Raw genomic sequence first — 23,123 nt, forward strand, 5'->3', positions numbered from 1 at the left:
CTTCTCAAATGGGTGCAGATTCTGTAACGATTGTAAGGCAGTAAGGGGATCGGAGCAGATGAGAAACTGTTCGCCCTGAATACGTTGCATCTGCTCCAGAGCCTTTAGGATCGCGTGGAGCTCCCCTGAGAAAATGGTATACTCGTCAGTAAGACGAATCCTGCTAACATGGTTGGGGAACGTGACAGAGCAGCCAAGACAATTCCTTTGTTTGGAGCCATCAGTGCACAGTACTGTGAAACCGTGATGCACATCTAAAAAACACAGATTGGAATTTAAAATCTTGCGTATTATCTTTCTTAACATTGCTCAGTCTGGGGCTCTTGAGGAGACAAGGGGGGTAACCTGCCCCAACTGCAATGAAAAACATTAATACCGGTCACGCCCATCTCTAAAAAACAGCCGGACTTTGTGGCCGAGCGGTTCTAGGCGCTACAGTCTGGAACCGCGCGACCGCTACGGTCGCAGGTTCGAATCCAGCCTCGGGCATGGATGTGTGTGATGTCCTTAGGTTAGTTAGGTTTAAGTAGTTCTAGGTTCTACGGGACTGATGACCTCAGAAGTTAAGTCCCATAGTGCTCAGAGCCATTTCAACCATTTTCTAAAAAACAATCACGTGCGCGAATCCCACAGGGCCCTCGTTGCCCGTTGCCACTTACGAAAAAGCTTTTCCATTGGAGGCCGGGAAACTGTATGGTATGCTGATGTGTGAGGCGTGGACAGTGTTTTATATTCCTGGCCCGTCTTAAGTATCCATCGCCAGATGTGAAGTGGCAGTTCTCTATCCTCTGCACATAGGCTTGGTATTGGGATATCTCTGAATGGCCCCACGGCCAACCGAATCCCTTCAGGGTGTACCACGTCCAACATCCATAAATAAGAGGGTCTCACAGAGCCATACACCATATGCCCACAACCACATCTTTAAGTAAAAGTGTCCGGCAAACCCATGTAATGGTTCAAATGACTCCGAGTACTATGGGACTTATCATCAGTCCCATAGAACTTAAAACTATGTAAACCTAACTAACCTAAGGACATCACAGACATGCATGCCCGAGGCAGGATTCGAACCTGCGACCGTAGCGGTCACGCGGTTCCAGTCTGTAGCACCTAGAACCGCTCGGCCGCATCGGCCGGCAAACCCACGTACCGTGCACCCATAATCTACCCGAGATTACACAAATTCCCTGTAAAACTGGGCAGGCAACTCTGGATAAGACATTTTAAAATACTTAGGAGCCTTAAGGGACCGTTTTTTCAGGTCCTTTAGATGTGGTAACCAGGTAAATTTACAGTCAAATATGAAGCCCAGAAACCTCACTGTGTCTTTAAAATTACGATCTGTGTCCCTCATCCTCAACTCAGAAGAGGTTAAAATGGAACGAGAATGGTTAAAAAGTGTGTTGTCACCACAAGGCACCACACTGGCTAGGTTGTAGGCTTCAAATCGACCGCGGTCAGTCAGCACACATCGGACCTGCGAGTCGCCACTGTCGACGCTATCAGACCGAGCGCCGCCACTCGGCTGGTCTTACAAGCTAGCACCTGCCCAGCTCTACAGCCGACTTTAATAGGAATGGTTCACTTGTTATAGTTTCAGAGATCTCATTTGCAGAGATGCTAGTTAGCATAGCCTTCAGCTAAGTCAGTAGCTAGGACCTAGCCAGGCGTCACATACAGTTTATTAATTGACAATTCATCTATATTTGTGAAGCAGTCAGAATTGTATAGAAGTATTCGCAGTTCAGTCTATAACTGCACTTGTAAATATTATTGTCAAAGTCAAGATCGACGTTCACCGCTGGTGCTGAATTAAAGCTAAATATTTAATTGTATTCTTGTCTACTATTACGGATCATTTACGTTGGGATAGATTTATTTATAATTTTTTGTTAGATGTTTTCGTTAAATAGCTGAATAAATTGTAATTAAGAATAATTTAACTAAGCAGAGTAGGGAAGATAAAGTCAAAGAGATGTTCATTGGGTGGACATTGTCGTAATGTAACGTCATTGCGTTGTTCGGTTGTTAAAACAAGTCGTTTGTGTTCCGTTCTGCTGTTCGGTCGTGCGCATATCTGAAAGGAATTAATTCGGGGACTAGAATAAACTGTCACATAATAGTTACGATTCGATGTTCCGACAAAAGGGGTTAACGTCAGTGTTAATTTGAATTGTGGGTGACAGGATTAGTTTTGACAGATACTTGAAAACGGACGTAACGAAAGTTGTTCGCATATCATCCTTGAACTTGACCTTTTATTTAATAAACGATTGCGGGCTCATTAAAAGCTATTATCTCATGATTAGGACCAATCCCTCTTTCCTCCTAGATAGTGATCAATCATTAACATTTACGTCATAAGAAAAAGGATTATTAATAAAAGTGATGTTAAATGACAATTATATTTTATTCCGTTAGTGTGGACCCGACTTAATATCTCTGAAATAACATTGATACATAATTTGTGTTAAATACTAAACTGATATAGGAAGTAAATTGAAATTAGTGAACATTTGGAGACTATAGAAGCAGAAGCGCTTAAGGTTTCTCTTCTCTAAAATGGCAAAATAGGTACGAACTTTAACTCAATAGTCGACATTATGTATTGCAAAGACATTAGCATTTCATACGTATTTTGACGACGCGCTGTTAAACAAGGGAACGTTGAGTCTCTGTACGAGTAATAAAATTAAATCTAAAAACATAATTAATAACGATGAACTCCGCTTTAACAAACTGTATTGCGTGTCGTCATCGGGCAATAACTGCTCAACCCTGGAGACGTGTGTGGTGAAATTAGAAGTCGAGCATATAAAACAAACTTAAAAATCCGTGCAAGCTACAGTGGAGTCGGTACAACACGACGTGGGCAGTTATACTACTAACTTTCTAATCACCTAAGATGTTCCAGATACATCGCGTCAAGTATAGTTCATCGATCCTCACGTCAGCCTACGTGACCAACGCGTGCAACTGTGGCCATACCTCTTGATCAGAATAAGAGTAAAATTGCGTGACTCAGCCGGGTCACTCCTTTTCCATGAGGCTCTTAGTTCCACCTCATGCACATCAAAAAGAATACACGCAGACTCCTGGATGAAAACTTAAAATCACCCATCTGCGCCCATTCATCCAAACGTCGAACAGTTAGTTGCCACTGACATGTTGTCGCTGAAAGGCTTGAAGAAGAGCAAAACACAGAGAGTTAATCCAAAAAACAAAGGACACTGGACTGGACTTTTTCACCAATGACGTAACTCCATTAATACCTATGGCAAAGACTGCCACACTTAAAACACTATCTTGAGGGGCACCACACTCCTTCTCAAACTGATAAGACAGGGCGTCACCGACTCGGTATCGAAAATACTCTGACGAGAGAAAGGACCGGATAAAATTGGGAAGACATCTACGAAAACCTCATTTGTGAATCTGCTCGAGGATAAGATGCCACCAAGTAGTAATGTAGGCCTTCACGATGTCAAAAAATATACATAGACGGTGACGCCGGTTCAGGTAAGCCTGTTGTATGCCCACCTCCAGGACGGCCAGGTTATAAAAGGTGGAGCCACACTGAAAGTGACTAAGGAGTTGCCTGGATTCTAATATACGGGCAAGGCGATGGTGCCTGGTGGCAACCTATATGAGCTATGCACTGGGACAGCAACGTCCAATCAATCGGCACTTTGCATTTTTCAATAATTAATTACAGCAGTAATGACAACCAGCGGCATGGATGTGAACAAATTTGCGGTTCATCGCGCTATGTTAACAGAGATGAGTAAGGAATGAGCAATGAAAATGTACTGCATTGTGTTAAGTGCAAATAATTTTTTTGGTTAGAGTTTCATGCGGAATTGTACTCAGGGTGCCGGTGGCGGAAAGCCAGCGGTGCGTCAGCCCAAAGGTCCAATTTTACAACCTCCAGCACTTCATGAGGTGGTGGTACCGCCAGGGCAGTCTTCAATGGCAGGGTTTTGATGCAACCCGACAGATAGGTAGCATTTCCGGCAGAATTTGTGGAGAGGCACAAACTTTTCAAGTAGGTTTCTGAAGCAGTGATGGAAAACATGTAGAAAATGCGGGAGGCTGTAGGGACTTACAGATATTTTTGGCCTCACCATAAGTGATACGCTTTATTGTTTTTATTTCCTGTACTTTGTGTTCCTCTAGAAAGATTCTGCAGTCCCTCCTCCAAACGGGGTGGTTTCCAGAGCAGTTGTTACATTTGGCAGGTGACGAGCAACCAACTCATTCATGAGCGACCTTACCATAGCTGCCACACGTCGCTTCTCCTTTACGCTCTGCCATGATAGATGGCATTTAAAACAGCGCATTGGGTTTGGGACATGCGGTCGTACGTTTAGGTGAAGAAAGCCTGCCTTGACGTGCTCTGGAAGTTTGGGCGTGTTGAAGGTAAGAATAGAAGAGTCGGGTTTCACCAGGTCTCCATCCATCATTTTCATAACGATCTGAACATCAATAATTCCCTCCGGAGAGCAAGCGCTCTTCAGCTCTTCGATAGGAATATCAACTAGGTCACTACATCACACAAAATCTTCGGCAAAGTTGAAAGCGCTGTGGGACTCTGCCTCGGTGGCATATTCCTCCAGCCACTTAGCACTCTGTAAGTTAATAGGTTGTTGCGAACTGCATGTTTCAACCAACAGCGGGCTATTTCGCAACCGCTGTACAGATTTTAGAGTCCTGGCAAAACTTTCTAAGCCTTTCTGGATGTAGAAAGGGAAAACTTTATCTAAACTTCCTTCTATCCTTTTTATTATTAAAAACATATTCTGATTTCCAGCCTGTGTTCTGTTACTCTTTACTGCGTTTTCCTTATTTACTCCCGCATCTGGAGGGCTGGCTATCTGAGCCCTCTTACTAGGTTGGGTGTTAATGCCTTCCAGTGGCCCACCATCTCCGCTGGGAGGAGGAAAAGAAAATTTCGGACGATCTATCCTGGTCCCACGAGCAGCTATGGAAATAATGGCCCACTCAGACACAGCCCCAGGTGCCTGAGTAAGCCTTATACAACTGTGGTGCGGCAGGTTCCTCAGAGGTTGTCCGCTAACGACTGACGGCTGTTCCACCTCAACTGCCGTGCATCTCATCAGCGCGCATTGTACCTTGAGATTATATATATATATATATATATATATATATATATATATATATATATATATATATAGAGAGAGAGAGAGAGAGAGAGAGAGAGAGAGAGAGAGGTTTATTCCATCCTCGCGATCCGGGCGCCAATACAGGGTCTTACGGACAATCAATCTTCCCACGCAATATTAATGAGTGGAGCAGGGTTGGGGGGCTCGGTTAGTGCTATGAAACGTACCCTCCGCCACACGCCATTATGTGGCTTGCGGAGTATGACGTAGATGGAGATGTAGGTAACACTAAGTTCCCAAGAAATTGTAACAGGTAGTCCCATACATCGCCACTTCATATTAACTTAGAGATAAGCCTCAATTTTTAGATGAAGAAAACTTTTAAACATTTCATCACTTACCTGAAGTTAAGACTCTCACATGACACAGCACTTGAACTCGTGTACAGAAAGGCTAAATAGGTATTAAAATACTTGGAGACCAAAACATTATATACAGACAGATTTCATCACTTACCTGAAGTTAAGACTCTCACATGACACAGCACTTGAACTCGTGTACAGAAAGGCTAAATAGGTATTAAAATACTTGGAGACCAAAACATTATATACAGACAGGATACGATTACTCTCACAGTGTCTGTGACACAGATGATCTGCTCTCCAGAATTCGGCTGAAGAACTGCACTATCAGGTACGACAATTTACCGGAAGGAAACTGCATTGCTACCAGCGGTTAATTCAAAACTCACATGTAACAGGTTGCCAGCTCTGGCCTCAGTATCTACAAAGTGAATTAAAAGTCATGCACATGAAAATTAATGTCTCTGTAAATGGGAATTGCGAGTAATTTGTTCAATCAGTCACCACAAGATAGTTACCAACAATAAACGGAGATGGTTAGCACACTGGACTCGCATTCGGGAGGACGACGGTTCAATCCCGTCTCCGGCCATCCTGATTTAGGTTTTCCGTGATTTCCCTAAATCGTTTCAGGCAAATGCCGGGATGGTTCCTTTGAAAGGGCACGGCCGATTTCCTTCCCAATCCTTCCCTAACCCGAGCTTGCGCTCCGTCTCTAATGACCTCGTTGTCGACGGGACGTTAAACACTAACCACCACCACCAATAAACGGAGATAATGTAACGTCTGCAGCATTGAGCAGTTCATTACCTGGTAAGCATCCTGTTTTGTCAAGAGGAACGAGCTCCCATTGCTGAACAGTATTTCCACTGTGATTCGTAAGTATTTGTTGTAGACATATTTCGTGGAAGACAGCTAAATGTTGCAGTCGTGAACAGTTTAACAGAACTGAAATTAATTGATCATTCCTGGGAGTGCTGATCAGTTGTAGACAAGAAAAGAGCCAGAAGACCAGCCATTTTCAGTCAGTTCACTTCTTGCTGAAGTTGGTTCTATGTTGCTGGAGATAGACATGTAACTCAAGGTAACAGAAATCTCTCTTGTTATCGAGGAATTTAGATTTTTTGGTAACGTGAGATGGTTCCTTTTTATGCTCTATTGTCTTGCACACTGAAACGATCTCCATGTGTGTCATATTTTCCTAAGTCAACAGAAATGGGTATGTGCTTCTCAGACGTGTTGGAGGCCTGTGCAATCTCCAAACGAGTCATATTTCATTGTGTTGACACAAATTCTCGTGTGATTCCTAATGTGGCTGCACCCTCGACCCAGTAATGCCAATAACATACCAATGTGCGTTTTGCACTACTCCAGAATAAATATTAACGTATTTTGAAAAATAATATAGAAAACTTTTTATTTATTTAAAATTTCGTACAAAGATAGATTTGTCATAGAAGAGTGCAGCTTAGCCTGTGAGTTTCCTCAATAATGCAAATAAGCGAGCTGTGTGTTTTGTACTGAGATAGTGAAATCTTTACCTATTTTGATAAATAACACAGACAATAAACACTGCTTTAGTCTGGTGAATTCTCTGACTTTAAGTGCGTGATCAGAAGTAGAACATTATTTTTTGTGGATTCTTGTCCGTCGTTGTCTTTGACATAAGCAAACCAAGCAGCCGCCCTATTTATGTAAAAACTTTTGAAACTAATGTGTGGCGTTTGGTGCTTTTGGAAGTTGTACTAGCATTATTGTGGTTTAATTGATACACTGCTTTAAATATCAATCTTAAACACATAATTTTTTAACGATTTGTTGTGCTAAATTGTCGGAAAATATGATGATCGTGGATGAACGTGCTGTATATCTCGGTGCTGTGTGGTAGTGGTGAGTGTTGTACCCTGGGGCACGTATCAGATGTTCGCCCGTAGCCAGCCCTGTAACAGGCGTTTAATATATTTTCTTGCGCTGGAAAAATACACTCCTGGAAATTGAAATAAGAACACCGTGAATTCATTGTCCCAGGAAGGGGAAACTTTATTGACACATTCCTGGGGTCAGATACATCACATGATCACACTGACAGAACCACAGGCACATAGACACAGGCAACAGAGCATGCACAATGTCGGCACTAGTACAGTGTATATCCACCTTTCGCAGCAATGCAGGCTGCTATTCTCCCATGGAGACGATCGTAGAGATGCTGGATGTAGTCCTGTGGAACGGCTTGCCATGCCATTTCCACCTGGCGCCTCAGTTGGACCAGCGTTCGTGCTGGACGTGCAGACCGCGTGAGACGACGCTTCATCCAGTCCCAAACATGCTCAATGGGGGACAGATCCGGAGATCTTGCTGGCCAGGGTAGTTGACTTACACCTTCTAGAGCACGTTGGGTGGCACGGGATACATGCGGACGTGCATTGTCCTGTTGGAACAGCAAGTTCCCTTGCCGGTCTAGGAATGGTAGAACGATGGGTTCGATGACGGTTTGGATGTACCGTGCACTATTCAGTGTCCCCTCGACGATCACCAGTGGTGTACGGCCAGTGTAGGAGATCGCTCCCCACACCATGATGCCGGGTGTTGGCCCTGTGTGCCTCGGTCGTATGTAGTCCTGATTGTGGCGCTCACCTGCACGGCGCCAAACACGCATACGACCATCATTGGCACCAAGGCAGAAGCGACTCTCATCGCTGAAGACGACACGTCTCCATTCGTCCCTCCATTCACGCCTGTCGCGACACCACTGGAGGCGGGCTGCACGATGTTGGGGCGTGAGCGGAAGACGGCCTAACGGTGTGCGGGACCGTAGCCCAGCTTCATGGAGACGGTTGCGAATGGTCCTCGCCGATACCCCAGGAGCAACAGTGTCCCTAATTTGCTGGGAAGTGGCGGTGCGGTCCCCTACGGCACTGCGTAGGATCCTACGGTCTTGGCGTGCATCCGTGCGTCGCTGCGGTCCGGTCCCAGGTCGACGGGCACGTGCACCTTCCGCCGACCACTGGCGACAACATCGATGTACTGTGGAGACCTCACGCCCCACGTGTTGAGCAATTCGGCGGTACGTCCACCCGGCCTCCCGCATGCCCACTATACGCCCTCGCTCAAAGTCCGTCAACTGCACATACGGTTCACGTCCACGCTGTCGCGGCATGCTACCAGTGTTAAAGACTGCGATGGAGCTCCATATGCCACGGCAAACTGGCTGACACTGACGGCGGCGGTGCACAAATGCTGCGCAGCTAGCGCCATTCGACGGCCAACACCGCGGTTCCTGGTGTGTCCGCTGTGCCGTGCGTGTGATCATTGCTTGTACAGCCCTCTCGCAGTGTCCGGAGCAAGTATGGTGGGTCTGACACACCGGTGTCAATGTGTTCTTTTTGCCATTTCCAGGAGTGTATAATGTTCACAACTGTAAGAAACCGTTCCAAGGTACAAACTGCTGAAATACCCAGTAACAAATGTCCTATTCAAATTTTATGGTGCTTTCAATGCTGTATTCAATAGTTATGTGTCATTAATCTACGAGTACTACACACCAATAATCAGTAAGTAAAATGAAATTAAGAAGAAATATTTTCGAAAACCAGTTTCAATTGGCGGCCAACAAAAATTTCCATTTTCACCACATAGAAAATTGTTACACTATTGTAAAAAGAATCAATTAATTTGTAAATACCATGTGCTTCGTTACAGAACACCTTCTTCTGCTTACAGGTGTAGAATGGTGCACGACCGACGAAGTGTGGCTTAATCGTTCACACATTATGATACTAAATTTTAAAATGTACAGTATTTTACTCAGCACAGAACTTTGTAACTGAAGAATTAACACCATCCTCCAAGAAATTTTAATTTATTACGCAGAACATAAATATGTAGAAGTCGCAATATTTACAAGCACTGAACAAAATGCCTCTTTAGAGCTATGGCGCTCTCTAGTGGGTATTCTTTCATGAGATTTTAAAATCAGTCACTGGATTGAAACACCGACAGGAAACGCGATGGGTTGCTAGGTACACTATCTTCCAGGCACAACAATCTCTCCTAGTAGAAAGGAGATACAGTCTGAATAATTTTTAACCCCTTCAGACCCTATGGCTACAATTACGTACATTAAATTACGTTAAGTGAAGAGGGCGGAGTGAAAAGTGAAAAGCTGGCGTTGCAGTTTGCTTGTGTGTACGTGTTTAGACGTTTACTTGAATTTTGAGAAACTTTCTCCTTCTTAAAGAAATCAGTGCCAAAGGTCACAGATCGTCGCATAAACCATTGTAAGCATCACATATTGCACCGGTGCAGAAGAAATTCTCTTGGTTTAGAATATATAGAAAAAAGCTACTGTTAGTGAGTGAATATAAACGGAAGATAGTAAACTGTTAGCAAACTTGCAAAACGCAAAAATTAAACCGATTTTTTAATTTGCAAAAAGAAGACTGCTGGAAATCTGACTTCAAGATAATTTTTATTCCAATGGAAAATTTATACATTTTACGTAAAAATAGTAAAAAAGTGTTTCTCTGATATCTCTGATATCTCACTCACGGAGAAAATGCATCTAACAGCTTTCATTAAATTTGTCGACAAGGTTATCCATCTGCTTGAGTGTTCAGTACGGTAACATATAAGAATGTATTTTGTTAAATTACAATTTAATGTTTTCTTCCAGAGCAGAGAAATATGAAAATACCAAAACAGTGTGAAGACTAATTTCTATGGTTCTATATACTTCTCAGCGCCTGTATTTTGCAACAAGAGTTAAATACAGTGGATAAATTATGAAATCACATTTTTTTACCAGCGGTTATCAAGTAGTGAATCCAACATTTTCTTATCTTAACCTTCGTCGCTTTACTTCCCAGTCATTTACTTTTAACGGTACTTTTACGTTTTCATAAAAGTATATGAAATGATTTCTATAAGCTTCATTTTATGTAGGAACACTCCTAGCCAAGGTAAAAACAATCCAAAAATTCCTTTCTAGGAATTACTTGTACATTCATTTTATTAACTACGGCTAACGCAGATTTCACTTGGTTATTTTCAGCTGTATTATTGTTTCTGCCTAGATATGACAGTTTCAGTTATCGAGTGATTACGGTTGAAGTACTTTTGCTGGATTCATCCATTGTGATCCACTTTATTTATCATTCTAAGACAGCCTGACCAGAAAACGCGTCGTCTGTACAATTGAAACATTTTGTTTGTGTATTTTTTTCAAGTGATGTTTTATTGGACCGTATCTTTGCGTGATCTGCTGTCTGAAGCACTAGTTTCCACACTGATCGTCTAGGACGTTTTGCATTTATCCCTTTGGGCCTCCTTCGACAGCTTGATGGACAATGTTTAAAGGGTTTCTACTTTACCTTATCCAGTTACATTTTGCAAATATCCCACTACCATTTTCTGTTCCCTTTATCGCCTATGGTGTAGAACTATGTCATGATATTAATTCGTATTGATTCCTAAGTATACCTCCCATTCAAATACTCAGCAGCTAAATCATTCTCTAAAGATTACATAATGTAAATGACATATAGGCCTACTCATGTATGCTGGTCTATTCTTGTGTACCTTCTTTTCTTTTAGGTGTACTTTGTGACAAATATATAAAATGAGTTTGAGAACTCCACCAGTCTCCACTCTTCCTGGTTTCCATATACTGATTGATATTCTCCTTCAATTCCGCTTTTTTTACTGTCTACCTGCCAGTAGACATGACTTAAGAGTATCAGATGTTCGAAGACAGTATGCAGAAGCAGAGACTGAACGAAATCTTGTGGTGTGTCTGCAGTGGTATGGGAAAGATATGTACGTTGAATACATGGAGTGGGTCACACAATAAACATGAAATAAGGTAGAGTCAGTTAACTGAATTTGAGGAGATCTGGAGTTCGCCTAAAAGATCGTAGTGACATATGCTGTTGCAGGCGTATTCTGGACGTCGCCATAGTTGACCTTATTTCACATTATATCCCGTTCTCTTACAAGAATGTACCTGTCATCAATCTGTTCCCGTAAGTTTCCTGATATGTGCCGATATTATGAGAAAGTAAACAGAGTTTTATTTATTATCAATATAGTTTTCCAGTTTGTGGGTTGTGACAGTCATTTCGAAACAGCGTATTTCCTATTCCTTGCATAAGCGATTTATTCAGTATTTATTCACTTATTTTATTTACTGGTGTCAAACAATGAAACTTTCAATATTATTAATAATCTATAAAATAATCTGTGTAACATATGTGTAAATATTGGGTTTAGCTGGGTCCTGTACGTGTTCAGTTATGACTCAATAGAAGGAAGCTCATTGGAAGGAAACACAGATTAGAAATCTTAGAAACAGCTTACTCAAACTTCCATTTGTCAACAAGTAAAGTATTAGCAGATTGCTTCCTTGAATTTGGATTTTTCCACTTCAGGATGTTCGTCAACGACCTTCCAGATTCGTTGGAGTACCTCAGCGCTGGGTTTCTTGTCAGTTGTGAAGATCTGGGCCATTTCTGCAAAAGAAAAGTTATTTATACGAAATGGGAGCTATCCATCTCACATTTCTATAAAACTAAGTACATGTACTTTGCTTGTATATGTACTACATTCGCAACAAAGTAGTGAATATAAAACAGTTGATCCGAAATGCAGTTTCACATTTTCTGTCAGAGCGTCATCTAAACAGCTAAGAGATCACTAGAGAGTTATTGGAAACTATACAGAACGCCAGAAAACGTTGCTCTACTACAGAATAGTGCAACAACATTGGAACGCTGCTTAGTTGTGAAAATGGTCTAGTCAGACTATTAGCAAACACGTTCTGCAACTTTATACTTAAAAGCTTAATTGTGTGCAAATCGTAAGGCTTCCGAATTACACCTTCACGTGATTAAGTTGGCCAGTGGTTTTTCAATGAACTGGTATTGGAACATATGAGTCCCCAATTTTTCACTTTGACGGAAGGTGCCTGATTTAGTCTCTGCAGATAAGGGAATTGTCAGAATTCCGATATTTCGCGCCAGAAAATCGTCATTTCTAAAATGAACAAATGTTCCATAATGTCAAGATGGTATTTGGTGCGTAAATTTAGCAGTAATAGTGCCAGTAACTTTCCATCTGAAACTTCATGGCAGATTAAAACTGTGTGCCGAACCGAGACTCGAACTCGAGAGCTTTGCCTGTCGCGGCAAGTGCTCTACCAACTGAGCTACCCAAGCACGACTCAGGACCCGTCTTCAGAGCTTTACTTCCGCCAGTACCTCGTCTCCTACCTTCCAAACTTCACAGAAGCTCTCCTGCGAAACTTGCAGAACTTGCACTCCCGGAAGAAAGGATATTGCGGAGACATGGATCTGTCACAGTTTGGGGGGTGTTTTCAGAATGGCTTTTTCACTCTGCAGCGGAGTGTGTGTTGATATGAAACTTCCTGGCAGATTAAAACTGTGTGCCGGACCGGAACTCGAACTCGGGACCTTTGCCTTTCGTGGGCAAGTGCTCTACCAACTGAGCTACCCAAGCACGACTCAGGACCCGTCGTCACAGCTTTACTTCCGCCAGTACCTCGTGTCCTACCTTCCAAACTTCCTGAGAAACTATCTGAACTAGCATTCCTGGATGAAAGGATATTGCGGAGACATGGTTTTGCCACAACCTGGAGGTGCTTCCAGAGTGAAGAAGAGCTTCTGTGAAATTTGGAAGGTAGGAGACGATATACCGATGGAAATAAAGCTGTGAAGACGGGTCGTGAGTCGGGGGCTAGGGTAGCTCAGTTGGTAAAGCACTTGCTCGCGAAAGGCAAAGGTCCCGAGTCCGAGTCTCGGTCTGGCGCACAATCTTAATCTGCCAGGATGTTTCATATCAGCGCACACTCCGATGCAGAGTAAAACTCTCATTCTGGAGCTTTCCATGTAATTACAAATTTCCCATTTGTGGAATATGATGTTGTGGAATAGTGAAAGGACTGTCCTGGATAGTCTGGTCTGGCGTTCTGTGACGAAATTTCATTATGACAAGTAGTTTCTTTCTGGTGTATCGCCCAACCTCTGCTTTGCCAATTACAACAGACATTGTAGTGTAGTGTTTCTGTCAGAAAGCATTTTCTGTCAAAATTTGTTGTTGTTATAATGTACTGTACGAAGTCCTGGATATGTATATTGAGCTTTGGATTTTCTTACGTCGCGGTGCTCCTACGAACAGACGAAAATGTTGAAGATGGGAGCCGGTGTGTCTCTTCCATCATGCAGCTTTGTGATGTATGTCTATATTGGAAACCGTGTGAGGTGTATGGTGTAATGGTTTACAGAGAAGAGGCAAATCTAACAGGAGCAGGAGGTGCATGAGATCCTCTTCTTTACTTCCTGACAGTTTCCCCAAATCATTTAGCACAAATGTCAGGATAGTTCGTTTCCAACGGACGTGACTCTCTTTCTTACTGGTGTTTGCCCATTCTAAGCTGTTGCTTCGTGCCTGGTGAGCGTCGATGATACGTACATCCTTAATTAGCCCTCTTTACTTTCTTCTGGAGGGGAGAAAGCAAACAGGGCACAGGATACGTCCTGCCCGCCAGTGACGACTCGCCTGGGCCTAAGAGCCTTGTAGGACTTGGGAGAGGGGCCTGAAGCTTGTTGTCGGCCAGCAGGTAACAGGGATATGCTCGAGCTCCATCCAGCTGTCGTAAGTAGTTACTAGCTATTGGAATATGGACTTTAGTTCACGCAGAGATGCCGTAAGTGACACCAGAGAAATTGCTTTGTATTCTCGAATGATTTTAGACGGAATATTTTTTGAAAATATCCGTGTGCATCGTCAAAGCGTGAGGAATATTTCTAGCGAACAATTCAACTTCTACGACTCAATCGCCATACTGATAGATCAAAAGAAAGAACACGCCTGAAGCGGATGTTTTACTTAAGTCCTTAGGACGAAGGTCAGTTTTCTCTGATTCTTGGGGGTTCTCGAGTGTAGCTTCTGACGTTAAACGGTACGTATACAGTGAGAGGTTTCTGATCCAGAGGTGCCAAGGAAGACTTCCTTTGTCGGTCACCCTACACTTGGTTCGAGATGTCGGTCGGCTCTGAGTTCACGCTAGACCGGTCACAACCAGCGGGTTGCTGCAGTCGCCGACCTCGCTCGCACGCAGCGTGATCGCCGTGCGTGCGCCGACAGACAATGGCAGCGCCTACCAGGTAATTAGTTGCGCTAACGCACTGTGGGAAAAAAACCGTCTGCCATTATTCAGCTCTGCCTCCGCTCCCGCCCACCCCCTACTAATAAATGGACGTAATCCAGAAATGTGACCTGGAGACTACTACAGACAGCCTGACAGTCACTCGAAGGACGACGTCCGGAAAGCTTCAAGGTGCCGCTTGGGAAACTTCGTCTACTGTCTTTCGTGGCAGAAGCTTAAAACATTTTTCAACTTCACACGTTGTGATCACGCTGATAAGGATGGGGAAATAATACATAGCCCGTAAAGAGTCATACCAGCAGCAATGAGGAACGTGCTTACGTCCGTGAATGAAATGGGAACTAACCTTTATATATGAAACGATGAGAGATACGCTCTTCTAAAAAAATTAACATTTATTTGCAATAGATGTAGATAGATATATAGTTATTAACAGAAATTGAATATGTTACTTTGAAATCTTTGTCTGCGTAGGAAGATAGCTAATCTTTTGCTCTCTTGCTCTTCTGCATACGTTTGGCGTTTCCCCAGGTCAGTCAACTTCTTCACCAGATTTGATTCCTTCTGAACTCGACCATACATTTTCTAGATACCACTTTTCGCATTAGAAGAAAACGTAGCAACAAAATTACTTAACGAAGTGTTAGTAAAAACGACATTTTATTGCTACGACGTACCCTTTGTCCGTCTTCTTCTTCTTCGTTTTGGGCTACTGAGGACTATGGAGCTTGTATCTAGTGTTCGGTGAAGATTTTCTTCTCTTCTTCTTTCAGTGCTCCACTTTCTGGTTGTGAGTCAGATTTATCTCGTATGTCTACTGTTACAAGTACTATGCGAAACCATTTCATACATGCTGGCCGCTGATGAATCGTGTATACGGTTAGAGTTAATCCCCTCAGCGTCAGCTAATGCCTGAAGGCATATAAGAAATAACATCGAAAGGATGACAGTAGTAATCCATTTTACTACGTAAGTGGACGGCCGAAGTCCCTCAATCCTTCTATGAGAAGAATGGACATACGAAAATCACCATTGTAGCTGTTCTTCAAATTAGACGAATTTCGTGGATATAAAGTAATTACAGTATGCCTTTGCAACATTGCTACATGTGCACCCGTCATCCTCATACTACGAATAATTTAAAATTCACTCCGCTAAATACATAACTTTAAGCAAAGCTCTTGATGGAAGTTCCATTAATTAAGTTCATTGTTTGTAATTTGATGTATTTCCTATAAAAATTTACGTCAGGCAGGCAATATAGAGCAATCTGCATTTACAAAACAAGTGGACCGTAAACAGATAAAAATCATTCTCTATTTGATATTTACACTTGCCCTAAATATAGCGCAAATGGAAAGGCAGAGTTTTTGAGATATCGGAATGCATATAACATGTAGGCTCACCATTTCCCAAATAGCAGAAGTGATCAATGAATATATCCTTGTCTCCGTACACCACATTATAGTCCCCAGTAAACTCCTTGTCCCCTGCAAAGAAAACGGCGAAAAGCATATATGTTTTGTGATCTACTTGAAGTCTAATTGTAACACATAATTAGCAATAGCTCATAGTATTATTTTACTTTTTATTTAAATTACAATTAATTTTTGGAACAGTTATATTGATACTGACGTGTAAGATATCTTGGAGAAAGTTACAATTTTCATTGTCTTTCAGAATAACCCGGAAAATAAGTTAGGCATAGATTTGTTCTTTAGACCAAGTATGTTCTCCTTTGCAATGTATTCTGCTTGTATCGTTTCTGTTTCTAATGTCAGTCTTTGTACCGCTGGTGACCAGTTATTTCCTATGTGGTTGTGAATGAGTAATATTGTAACTTGAGTAATATTGTGGCTTTTATACTATATGAATATGCGAGGAACCTGGTGGAACATATTATCCTTCACTTTATTATGTGTGATCTAGTATTACGATATCCACGTTTGGCATGTCTGAGACTTTGGAGAAATTATACTTCAGGGAAATGTTCTTGAAATATTTCACGATAGAGCTCCACTGGAGGAATGCAGTAAGAGTGACACTGGTAGAATGGAAACACTGAACTACCACTGTCTATATTTAGTAACACCATGTACCGATTTACGTTACAGGGTATTTTTGTAGAACGAAACGCGAAATTTCTGGTGTACTGAAACAGTTTATTGCTGGTATTCGATAAGATGTAGACTATTTGTTTATCGTATCTTCAGTATATGTGTAATAACTGACATTTCCCAGCGTTAATAATATATGTTTTGATGTTCTTTACGTCAAACCTAAGCGCAAGAGAAATCTTTAATGTAATATGAATAATACTTTAACATATACTTACATTTACCATCATATACCTTTATCATTCGGTTTCCTTTGAATACTGCATTACCTGACACAGGGAAACTGAAAAAAAGGTAAATAAGGCATTATTTTTTCTATTTCAATGAAGCAATACGTATTTGAAAAACATTTAAAATTATGAATGAGCATAGTGCTTTGATCTCTACAGCATTGTTCGAAGAGCGAATTTTATCAACAGTGGATGTTGTCGAACTCCGTGACTGTGCCTTTATAGGGTGTAAAAAAAAGTTCCCGCTACCGGTCGCAATAAAAGTCTGGTTAATTTACTCAAAACACAGTTGTGCGCTCCAAATATGCAGACTGAAAATGTTCTTCATTATCGATAAGCGAGTGTGTCACGCGTGAAAGTCTTTGTTGAAGCTGTTCTTAGCCTACTCACATCAAGACTTACAGAATCTTCTCCCTTTGTCATCTTACGTTAAGTTTCCTGACTAGTTACTGCTGCATTTTACGCTATTTCAAATACTGGAAGGTTATCATTTGAATCTCAGTTCCTGCTCATTCGTGTGAAAGTTTACTCTTCAGTTATTTTTCGTCCTAACCAGCGTGACCACTCCATCTAGCATTTAGTTGTCTACACCTACATCATACTCCGCAATCCACCAAATTGTGTGTGGCGGAGAATACTTCTCGTACTACCAACTGATCCCTCCTATCCTGATCTAATCGCGAAGAAGACTGATTGCCGCTAAGTCTCTGTATTGGCCCTAATTTCTCGAATTTTCTCTTCGTGGTTATTACACAAGGGGAGAAAGTAATGTATTGTACGATGATTCCTTGAAAGTGCTTTTTTCGAAATTTCAGTAGTAAAAATTTCCATAAAGAGCGAAGGCTCTCTTGTATCGAGTGACAGTGGAGTATGTTAAACAACTCGGTGACGGTCTCGCACCGACTTAACAATCCTGTGACGAAACGAGCCGCACTCCGTTGGATCTTTTGTCAATTGTACCTGGGAAGGATTACATATTGATGAACGATACTCTAGAATCGCTTAAGCAAGCGCCTTACAAGGTACTTTCTTCGTTGGTGAGTTACATTTTCTTAAGATTCTTTCAATGACTCTGTCTTCCATCTGCTTTTCCTATTATTTGCTTTATGTGGTCGCTCTGGATAGTTAGACCTAGTTATTGTCTACGAGTTCCTTAATTCTAAGTAGAGGATAATGCGATCATTCATTAACAGTGGTTTGTTTGCATTGTAAACAGTGTCATAAGCTACGCTGATGAAAAAAAATCGCAATACCAACAACGGATTTTGCAACTTAAACGAAAGATGGTAGGCGTGTTTCTGTATCTGAAGGATGGGGCTGTTCAAATTTCGCGCCAGTGGTAGAAGACTGGCGGTAGTAGCGCAAATCAGGCTTGCTCTAAATAGACACTGTTACAATTATGAGTGTTAATTAGTTTTGAGATCGGACGTGATGAGTTGATGATAGTTAAAAATGTCTTGAAGGAAACAAACCGCAATTATCAATGAAACTTAATATCTGAGGTCATTAGTCCCCTAGAACTTAGAACCACTTAAACCTAACTAACCGAAGGACATCACACATGCCCGAGTCAGGATTCGAACCTGCGACCGTGGCGGTTACGCACTTCCAGACTGAAGCGCCTAGAACAGCTCGGCCACACCGGCCAGCCGGTAGCAAAACAACTACTGAAATGAAATGTAGGCTGTCAGTAACTATACAATCGTTAGTGGAACAGATAAATTTGTTAATATAGAATTTAAACCTTAAGAAATCTTTTCTGGAAGTTTTCATCTGCAGTGTAGTGCCGTGAACGTAATTAAAACATCGACGATAAATAGTCCATATGAAAAGAGAATAGAAGTTTTTCAAATACGCTGCTACAGAAGAATGCTGAAGATTATATGGGTAGATAAGGTGACTGCCAAAGATATTAGGAAAAAAGATGTCATGGCACAAATTTTTCAACAGTTTGCAGATGCTGTAAAAAATATTTAAAGCCATTTAAAATAAATTTACTTGCCTCAATATCGATGTAGTATTCTAGACACAATGATGGAACAAAATCAGGTGGCCCTCTGTGTACTACCATTTGCCAAGACACTCTTTTCGGTATTACGAAATTATTTCTGGTAGTCTGGATTTTTCATAATTATTTCGATACTTACGATTGCTGACGCACTGCAATGCTGAAAGTTCTTAAATGAAAAACCTCTTTCGTATTGCGAGAAGAGTCCCACAGTTTACAGAAACGATGAAGTAGGTGTCGCGTTTTGGCCATGCCTCCTGCGTGGCGTGGTGTAGATTGTGTACTTACTCAGGTTGCCTGCTGAAACTGCCGTTGATGTTGAGTTCGTACGGATTCTCGCCGGGCGTCTGCGTGAGGGCGAAGCATCCGAGCCTCTGGTAGTCTGGCGCCTCATACTGGAACAGCACGTACCAGTCCTTCCTCTCCTGCGGAGAACGGAGCCGTCACAAATAGTTCTATAGTTCTCACAAGGGAACCTCCCCATCGCACCCCCCTCAGATTTGGTTATAAATTGACACAGTGGGTAGGCCTTGAAAGACTGAACACAGATCAATCGAGAAAACAGGAAGAAGCTGTGTGGAACTATGAAAAAAATAGCAAAATATACAAAATGAGTAGTCCATGCGCAAGATATACAACATCAAGGACAGTATGAGCTCAGGAGCGCCGTGGTCCCGTGTTTAGCGTGAGCAGTTGTGGGACGAGAGGTCCTTGGTTCAAGTCTTTGCTCGAGTGAAAAGTTTAATTTTTTATTTTCAGACAATTCATTTGTTGCAGTTTATGTGACAAACTCTTATGTTCTCATCACTTTTTTGGGAGTGATTATCACATCCACAAGAAAACCTAAATCGGGCAAGGTAGAAGAATCTTTTTACCCATTCGCCAAGTGTACAAGTTAGATGGGTGGACAACATACTCCTGCCATGTGACGCACATGCCGTATAGAATATAGCAGACGTGTTTTCCTGTGAACGAGTCGGTTGACCTATGACCTTGCGATCAAATGTTTCCGGTTCCCATTGGAGAGGCACGTCCTTTCGTCTACTAATCGCACGGTGTTGCGGTGCGGTCGCAAAACACAGACACTAAACATATTACAGTGAACGAACGGACAGATCATGACTTTGCGAAAATAAAAAAAATTAAACTTTTCACTCGAGGGAAGACTTGAACCAAGGACCTCTCGTTCCACAGCTGCTCACGCTAATCACGGGACCACGGCGCCCCTGAACTTATGCTGTCCTTGATGTTGTATATCTTGCACATGGACTACTCAGTTTGTATATTTTGCTTTTTTTTTTCATAGTTCCACACAACTTCTTCCTGTTTTCTCGATTGATCTGTTTTCCGTTTTCCAAGGCCTATCCACTGTGCCAACTTATAACTAAATCTGAGGGAGGTGCGATGGGGAGGTTCCCTTGTCAGACACACTCTCACATTGCGTGTGGCTAGAGGCCGCTCCTTACAAGACTAGATTGCATAATACATGGAATTTGTTCGCAACTGAGAATATGGACAACCATGAGCTATATAATGGAATGACGGCAGTGAAAATTTGTGTCTGACCGGATTAGAACCCGTGTAGCCCTATTATCGCGAGCGGCCGCCTTACCGTTAGGCTATCCGACCCAAACTTCCATATGTTGTCAGCCACGTGGCTGCAACGTGTATGGGTACATCCAGTATATATATTCCCGTGCAGGGGGAGACATTTTAACTGAAAGTCGTCTGACCGGCGTCGGAGGAAAAATACGGCATTGCAGTGCTTGTGTTTTCAGAAGTAGGGTGCAATGTTCCTTTCGGATATGGGTGCATTGTAGTTGCATCGCATTTCTGAACAAAACAGGCACTGTAATATGGTGTGCATTACATGAAGTTCATAACACTATTCGTCCAAGAATAAGGGGCACTCAAATGAAAGCAGGAACATGGAATAAAATAAATAAATTCAATATTCTTTCAAAAGTAGCCGCCAAATGTTAATACAATTATCCCACTGTGGGACAAGAAGGTCATTGCCTTCATAGAAAAACGTTTGCGATGGCCCACTGAACCAGTATTGTATCCTGGCGTGCACCTTTTCGTCTGTATCAAATCGATGGCCACGAATTATTCATCAGGACTCCAAATACACTCCTGGAAATTGAAATAAGAACACCGTGAATTCATTGTCCCAGGAAGGGGAAACTTTATTGACACATTCCTGGGGTCAGATACATCACATGATCACACTGACAGAACCACAGGCACATAGACACAGGCAACAGAGCATGCACAATGTCGGCACTAGTACAGTGTATATCCACCTTTCGCAGCGATGCAGGCTGCTATTCTCCCATGGAGACGATCGTAGAGATGCTGGATGTAGTCCTGTGGAACGGCTTGCCATGCCATTTCCACCTGGCGCCTCAGTTGGACCAGCGTTCGTGCTGGACGTGCAGACCGCGTGAGACGACGCTTCATCCAGTCCCAAACATGCTCTATGGGGGACAGATCCGGAGATCTTGCTGGCCAGGGTAGTTGACTTACACCTTCTAGAGCACGTTGGGTGGCACGGGATACATGCGGACGTGCATTGTCCTGTTGGAACAGCAAGTTCCCTTGCCGGTCTAGGAATGGTAGAACGATGGGTTCGATGACGGTTTGGATGTACCGTGCACTATTCAGTGTCCCCTCGACGATCACCGGTGGTGTACGGCCAGTGTAGGAGATCGCTCCCCACACCATGATGCCGGGTGTTGGCCCTGTGTGCCTCGTTCGTATGCAGTCCTGATTGTGGCGCTCACCTGCACGGCGCCAAACACGCATACGACCATCATTGGCACCAAGGCAGAAGCGACTCTCATCGCTGAAGACGACACGTCTCCAATCGTCCCTCCATTCACGCCTGTCGCGACACCACTGGAGGCGGGCTGCACGATGTTGGGGCGTGAGCGGAAGACGGCCTAACGGTGTGCGGGACCGTAGCCCAGCTTCATGGAGACGGTTGCGAATGGTCCTCGCCGATACCCCAGGAGCAACAGTGTCCCTAATTTGCTGGGAAGTGGCGGTGCGGTGCCCTACGGCACTGCGTAGGATCCTACGGTCTTGGCGTGCATCCGTGCGTCGCTGCGGTCCGGTCCCAGGTCGACGGGCACGTGCACCTTCCGCCGACCACTGGCGACAACATCGATGTACTGTGGAGACCTCACGCCCCACGTATTGAGCAATTCGGCGGTACGTCCACCCGGCCTCCCGCATGCCCACTATACGCCCTCTCTCAAAGTCCGTCAACTGCACATACGGTTCACGTCCACGCTGTCGCGGCATGCTACCAGTGTTAAAGACTGCGATGGAGCTCCGTATGCCACGGCAAACTGGCTGACACTGACGGCGGCGGTGCACAAATGCTGTGCAGCTAGCGCCATTCGACGGCCAACACCGCGGTTCCTGGTGTGTCCGCTGTGCCGTGTGTGTGATCATTGCTTGTACAGCCCTCTCGCAGTGTCCGGAGCAAGTATGGTGGGTCTGACACACCGGTGTCAATGTGTTCTTTATTCCATTTCCAGGAGTGTATATGGAAATCGCATGGGGAGAGACCAGGGCTGCATGGAGGATGTGTAAGGACTTCTCAGTGGAACTCCTGCAACGTAGGTGAAACAAAACAGGCAGCTTGTAGGTCCGCTCCTATGTAGAATACACAGTTTTCAGTTTGAAATACGTCTTTCTAATTTGCTGTCTTCCACATACATTCTTAAAGGACTTATTGAAATTTTCCACCTAGATTGTTTCTGACATGAATTCAATGTATTATATCATACACGACTAGCCAATTTGAGCCTTACAGGCCATTTTCGAGGACACTCCTTTCTCGTGAGGAAGCATCTCGATCATTTTCTTCATGCTGGGTAACACAGCTTTACATTTGTTAAGGGGCTCCGGAAAGGCTCAAAATCATGAAAAGTTCAATTTTTACCTTTTTGCGTTTTCTGAATCTGCAGACTATTACCTTTTATTAGATATATAATTTATTCAATTTCGAAGACTACAACTATTTTTAAATTTTTTTTGAAATGTGATCTACATGGGTGTGACCCACTGTGGCGCTGTTAAACTG

The 23,123-nt window shown here is 43.0% G+C and overlaps 1 protein-coding gene across 1 annotated transcript in view; it reads right to left on the reverse strand.

The window, feature by feature from the left end:
- Nucleotides 1-11,620: 11,620 nt before the first annotated feature.
- Nucleotides 11,621-23,123, reverse strand: part of LOC126198513 (uncharacterized) — a 52,962-nt gene continuing 41,459 nt past the window's right edge. The window contains exons 3-6 of the mRNA XM_049934898.1: nucleotides 19,316-19,452; nucleotides 17,008-17,072; nucleotides 16,079-16,162; nucleotides 11,621-11,997 (exon numbers count right to left, since the gene is read on the reverse strand). Coding sequence (XP_049790855.1) covers nucleotides 11,876-11,997; nucleotides 16,079-16,162; nucleotides 17,008-17,072; nucleotides 19,316-19,452 — 408 coding nt within the window. The 3' untranslated portion in view covers nucleotides 11,621-11,875. The remainder of the gene's footprint in view (nucleotides 11,998-16,078; nucleotides 16,163-17,007; nucleotides 17,073-19,315; nucleotides 19,453-23,123) is intronic.

This window comes from Schistocerca nitens, chromosome 8, assembly GCF_023898315.1.
Source record: "Schistocerca nitens isolate TAMUIC-IGC-003100 chromosome 8, iqSchNite1.1, whole genome shotgun sequence".
In the NCBI taxonomy this organism is placed as follows: domain Eukaryota; kingdom Metazoa; phylum Arthropoda; class Insecta; order Orthoptera; family Acrididae; genus Schistocerca; species Schistocerca nitens.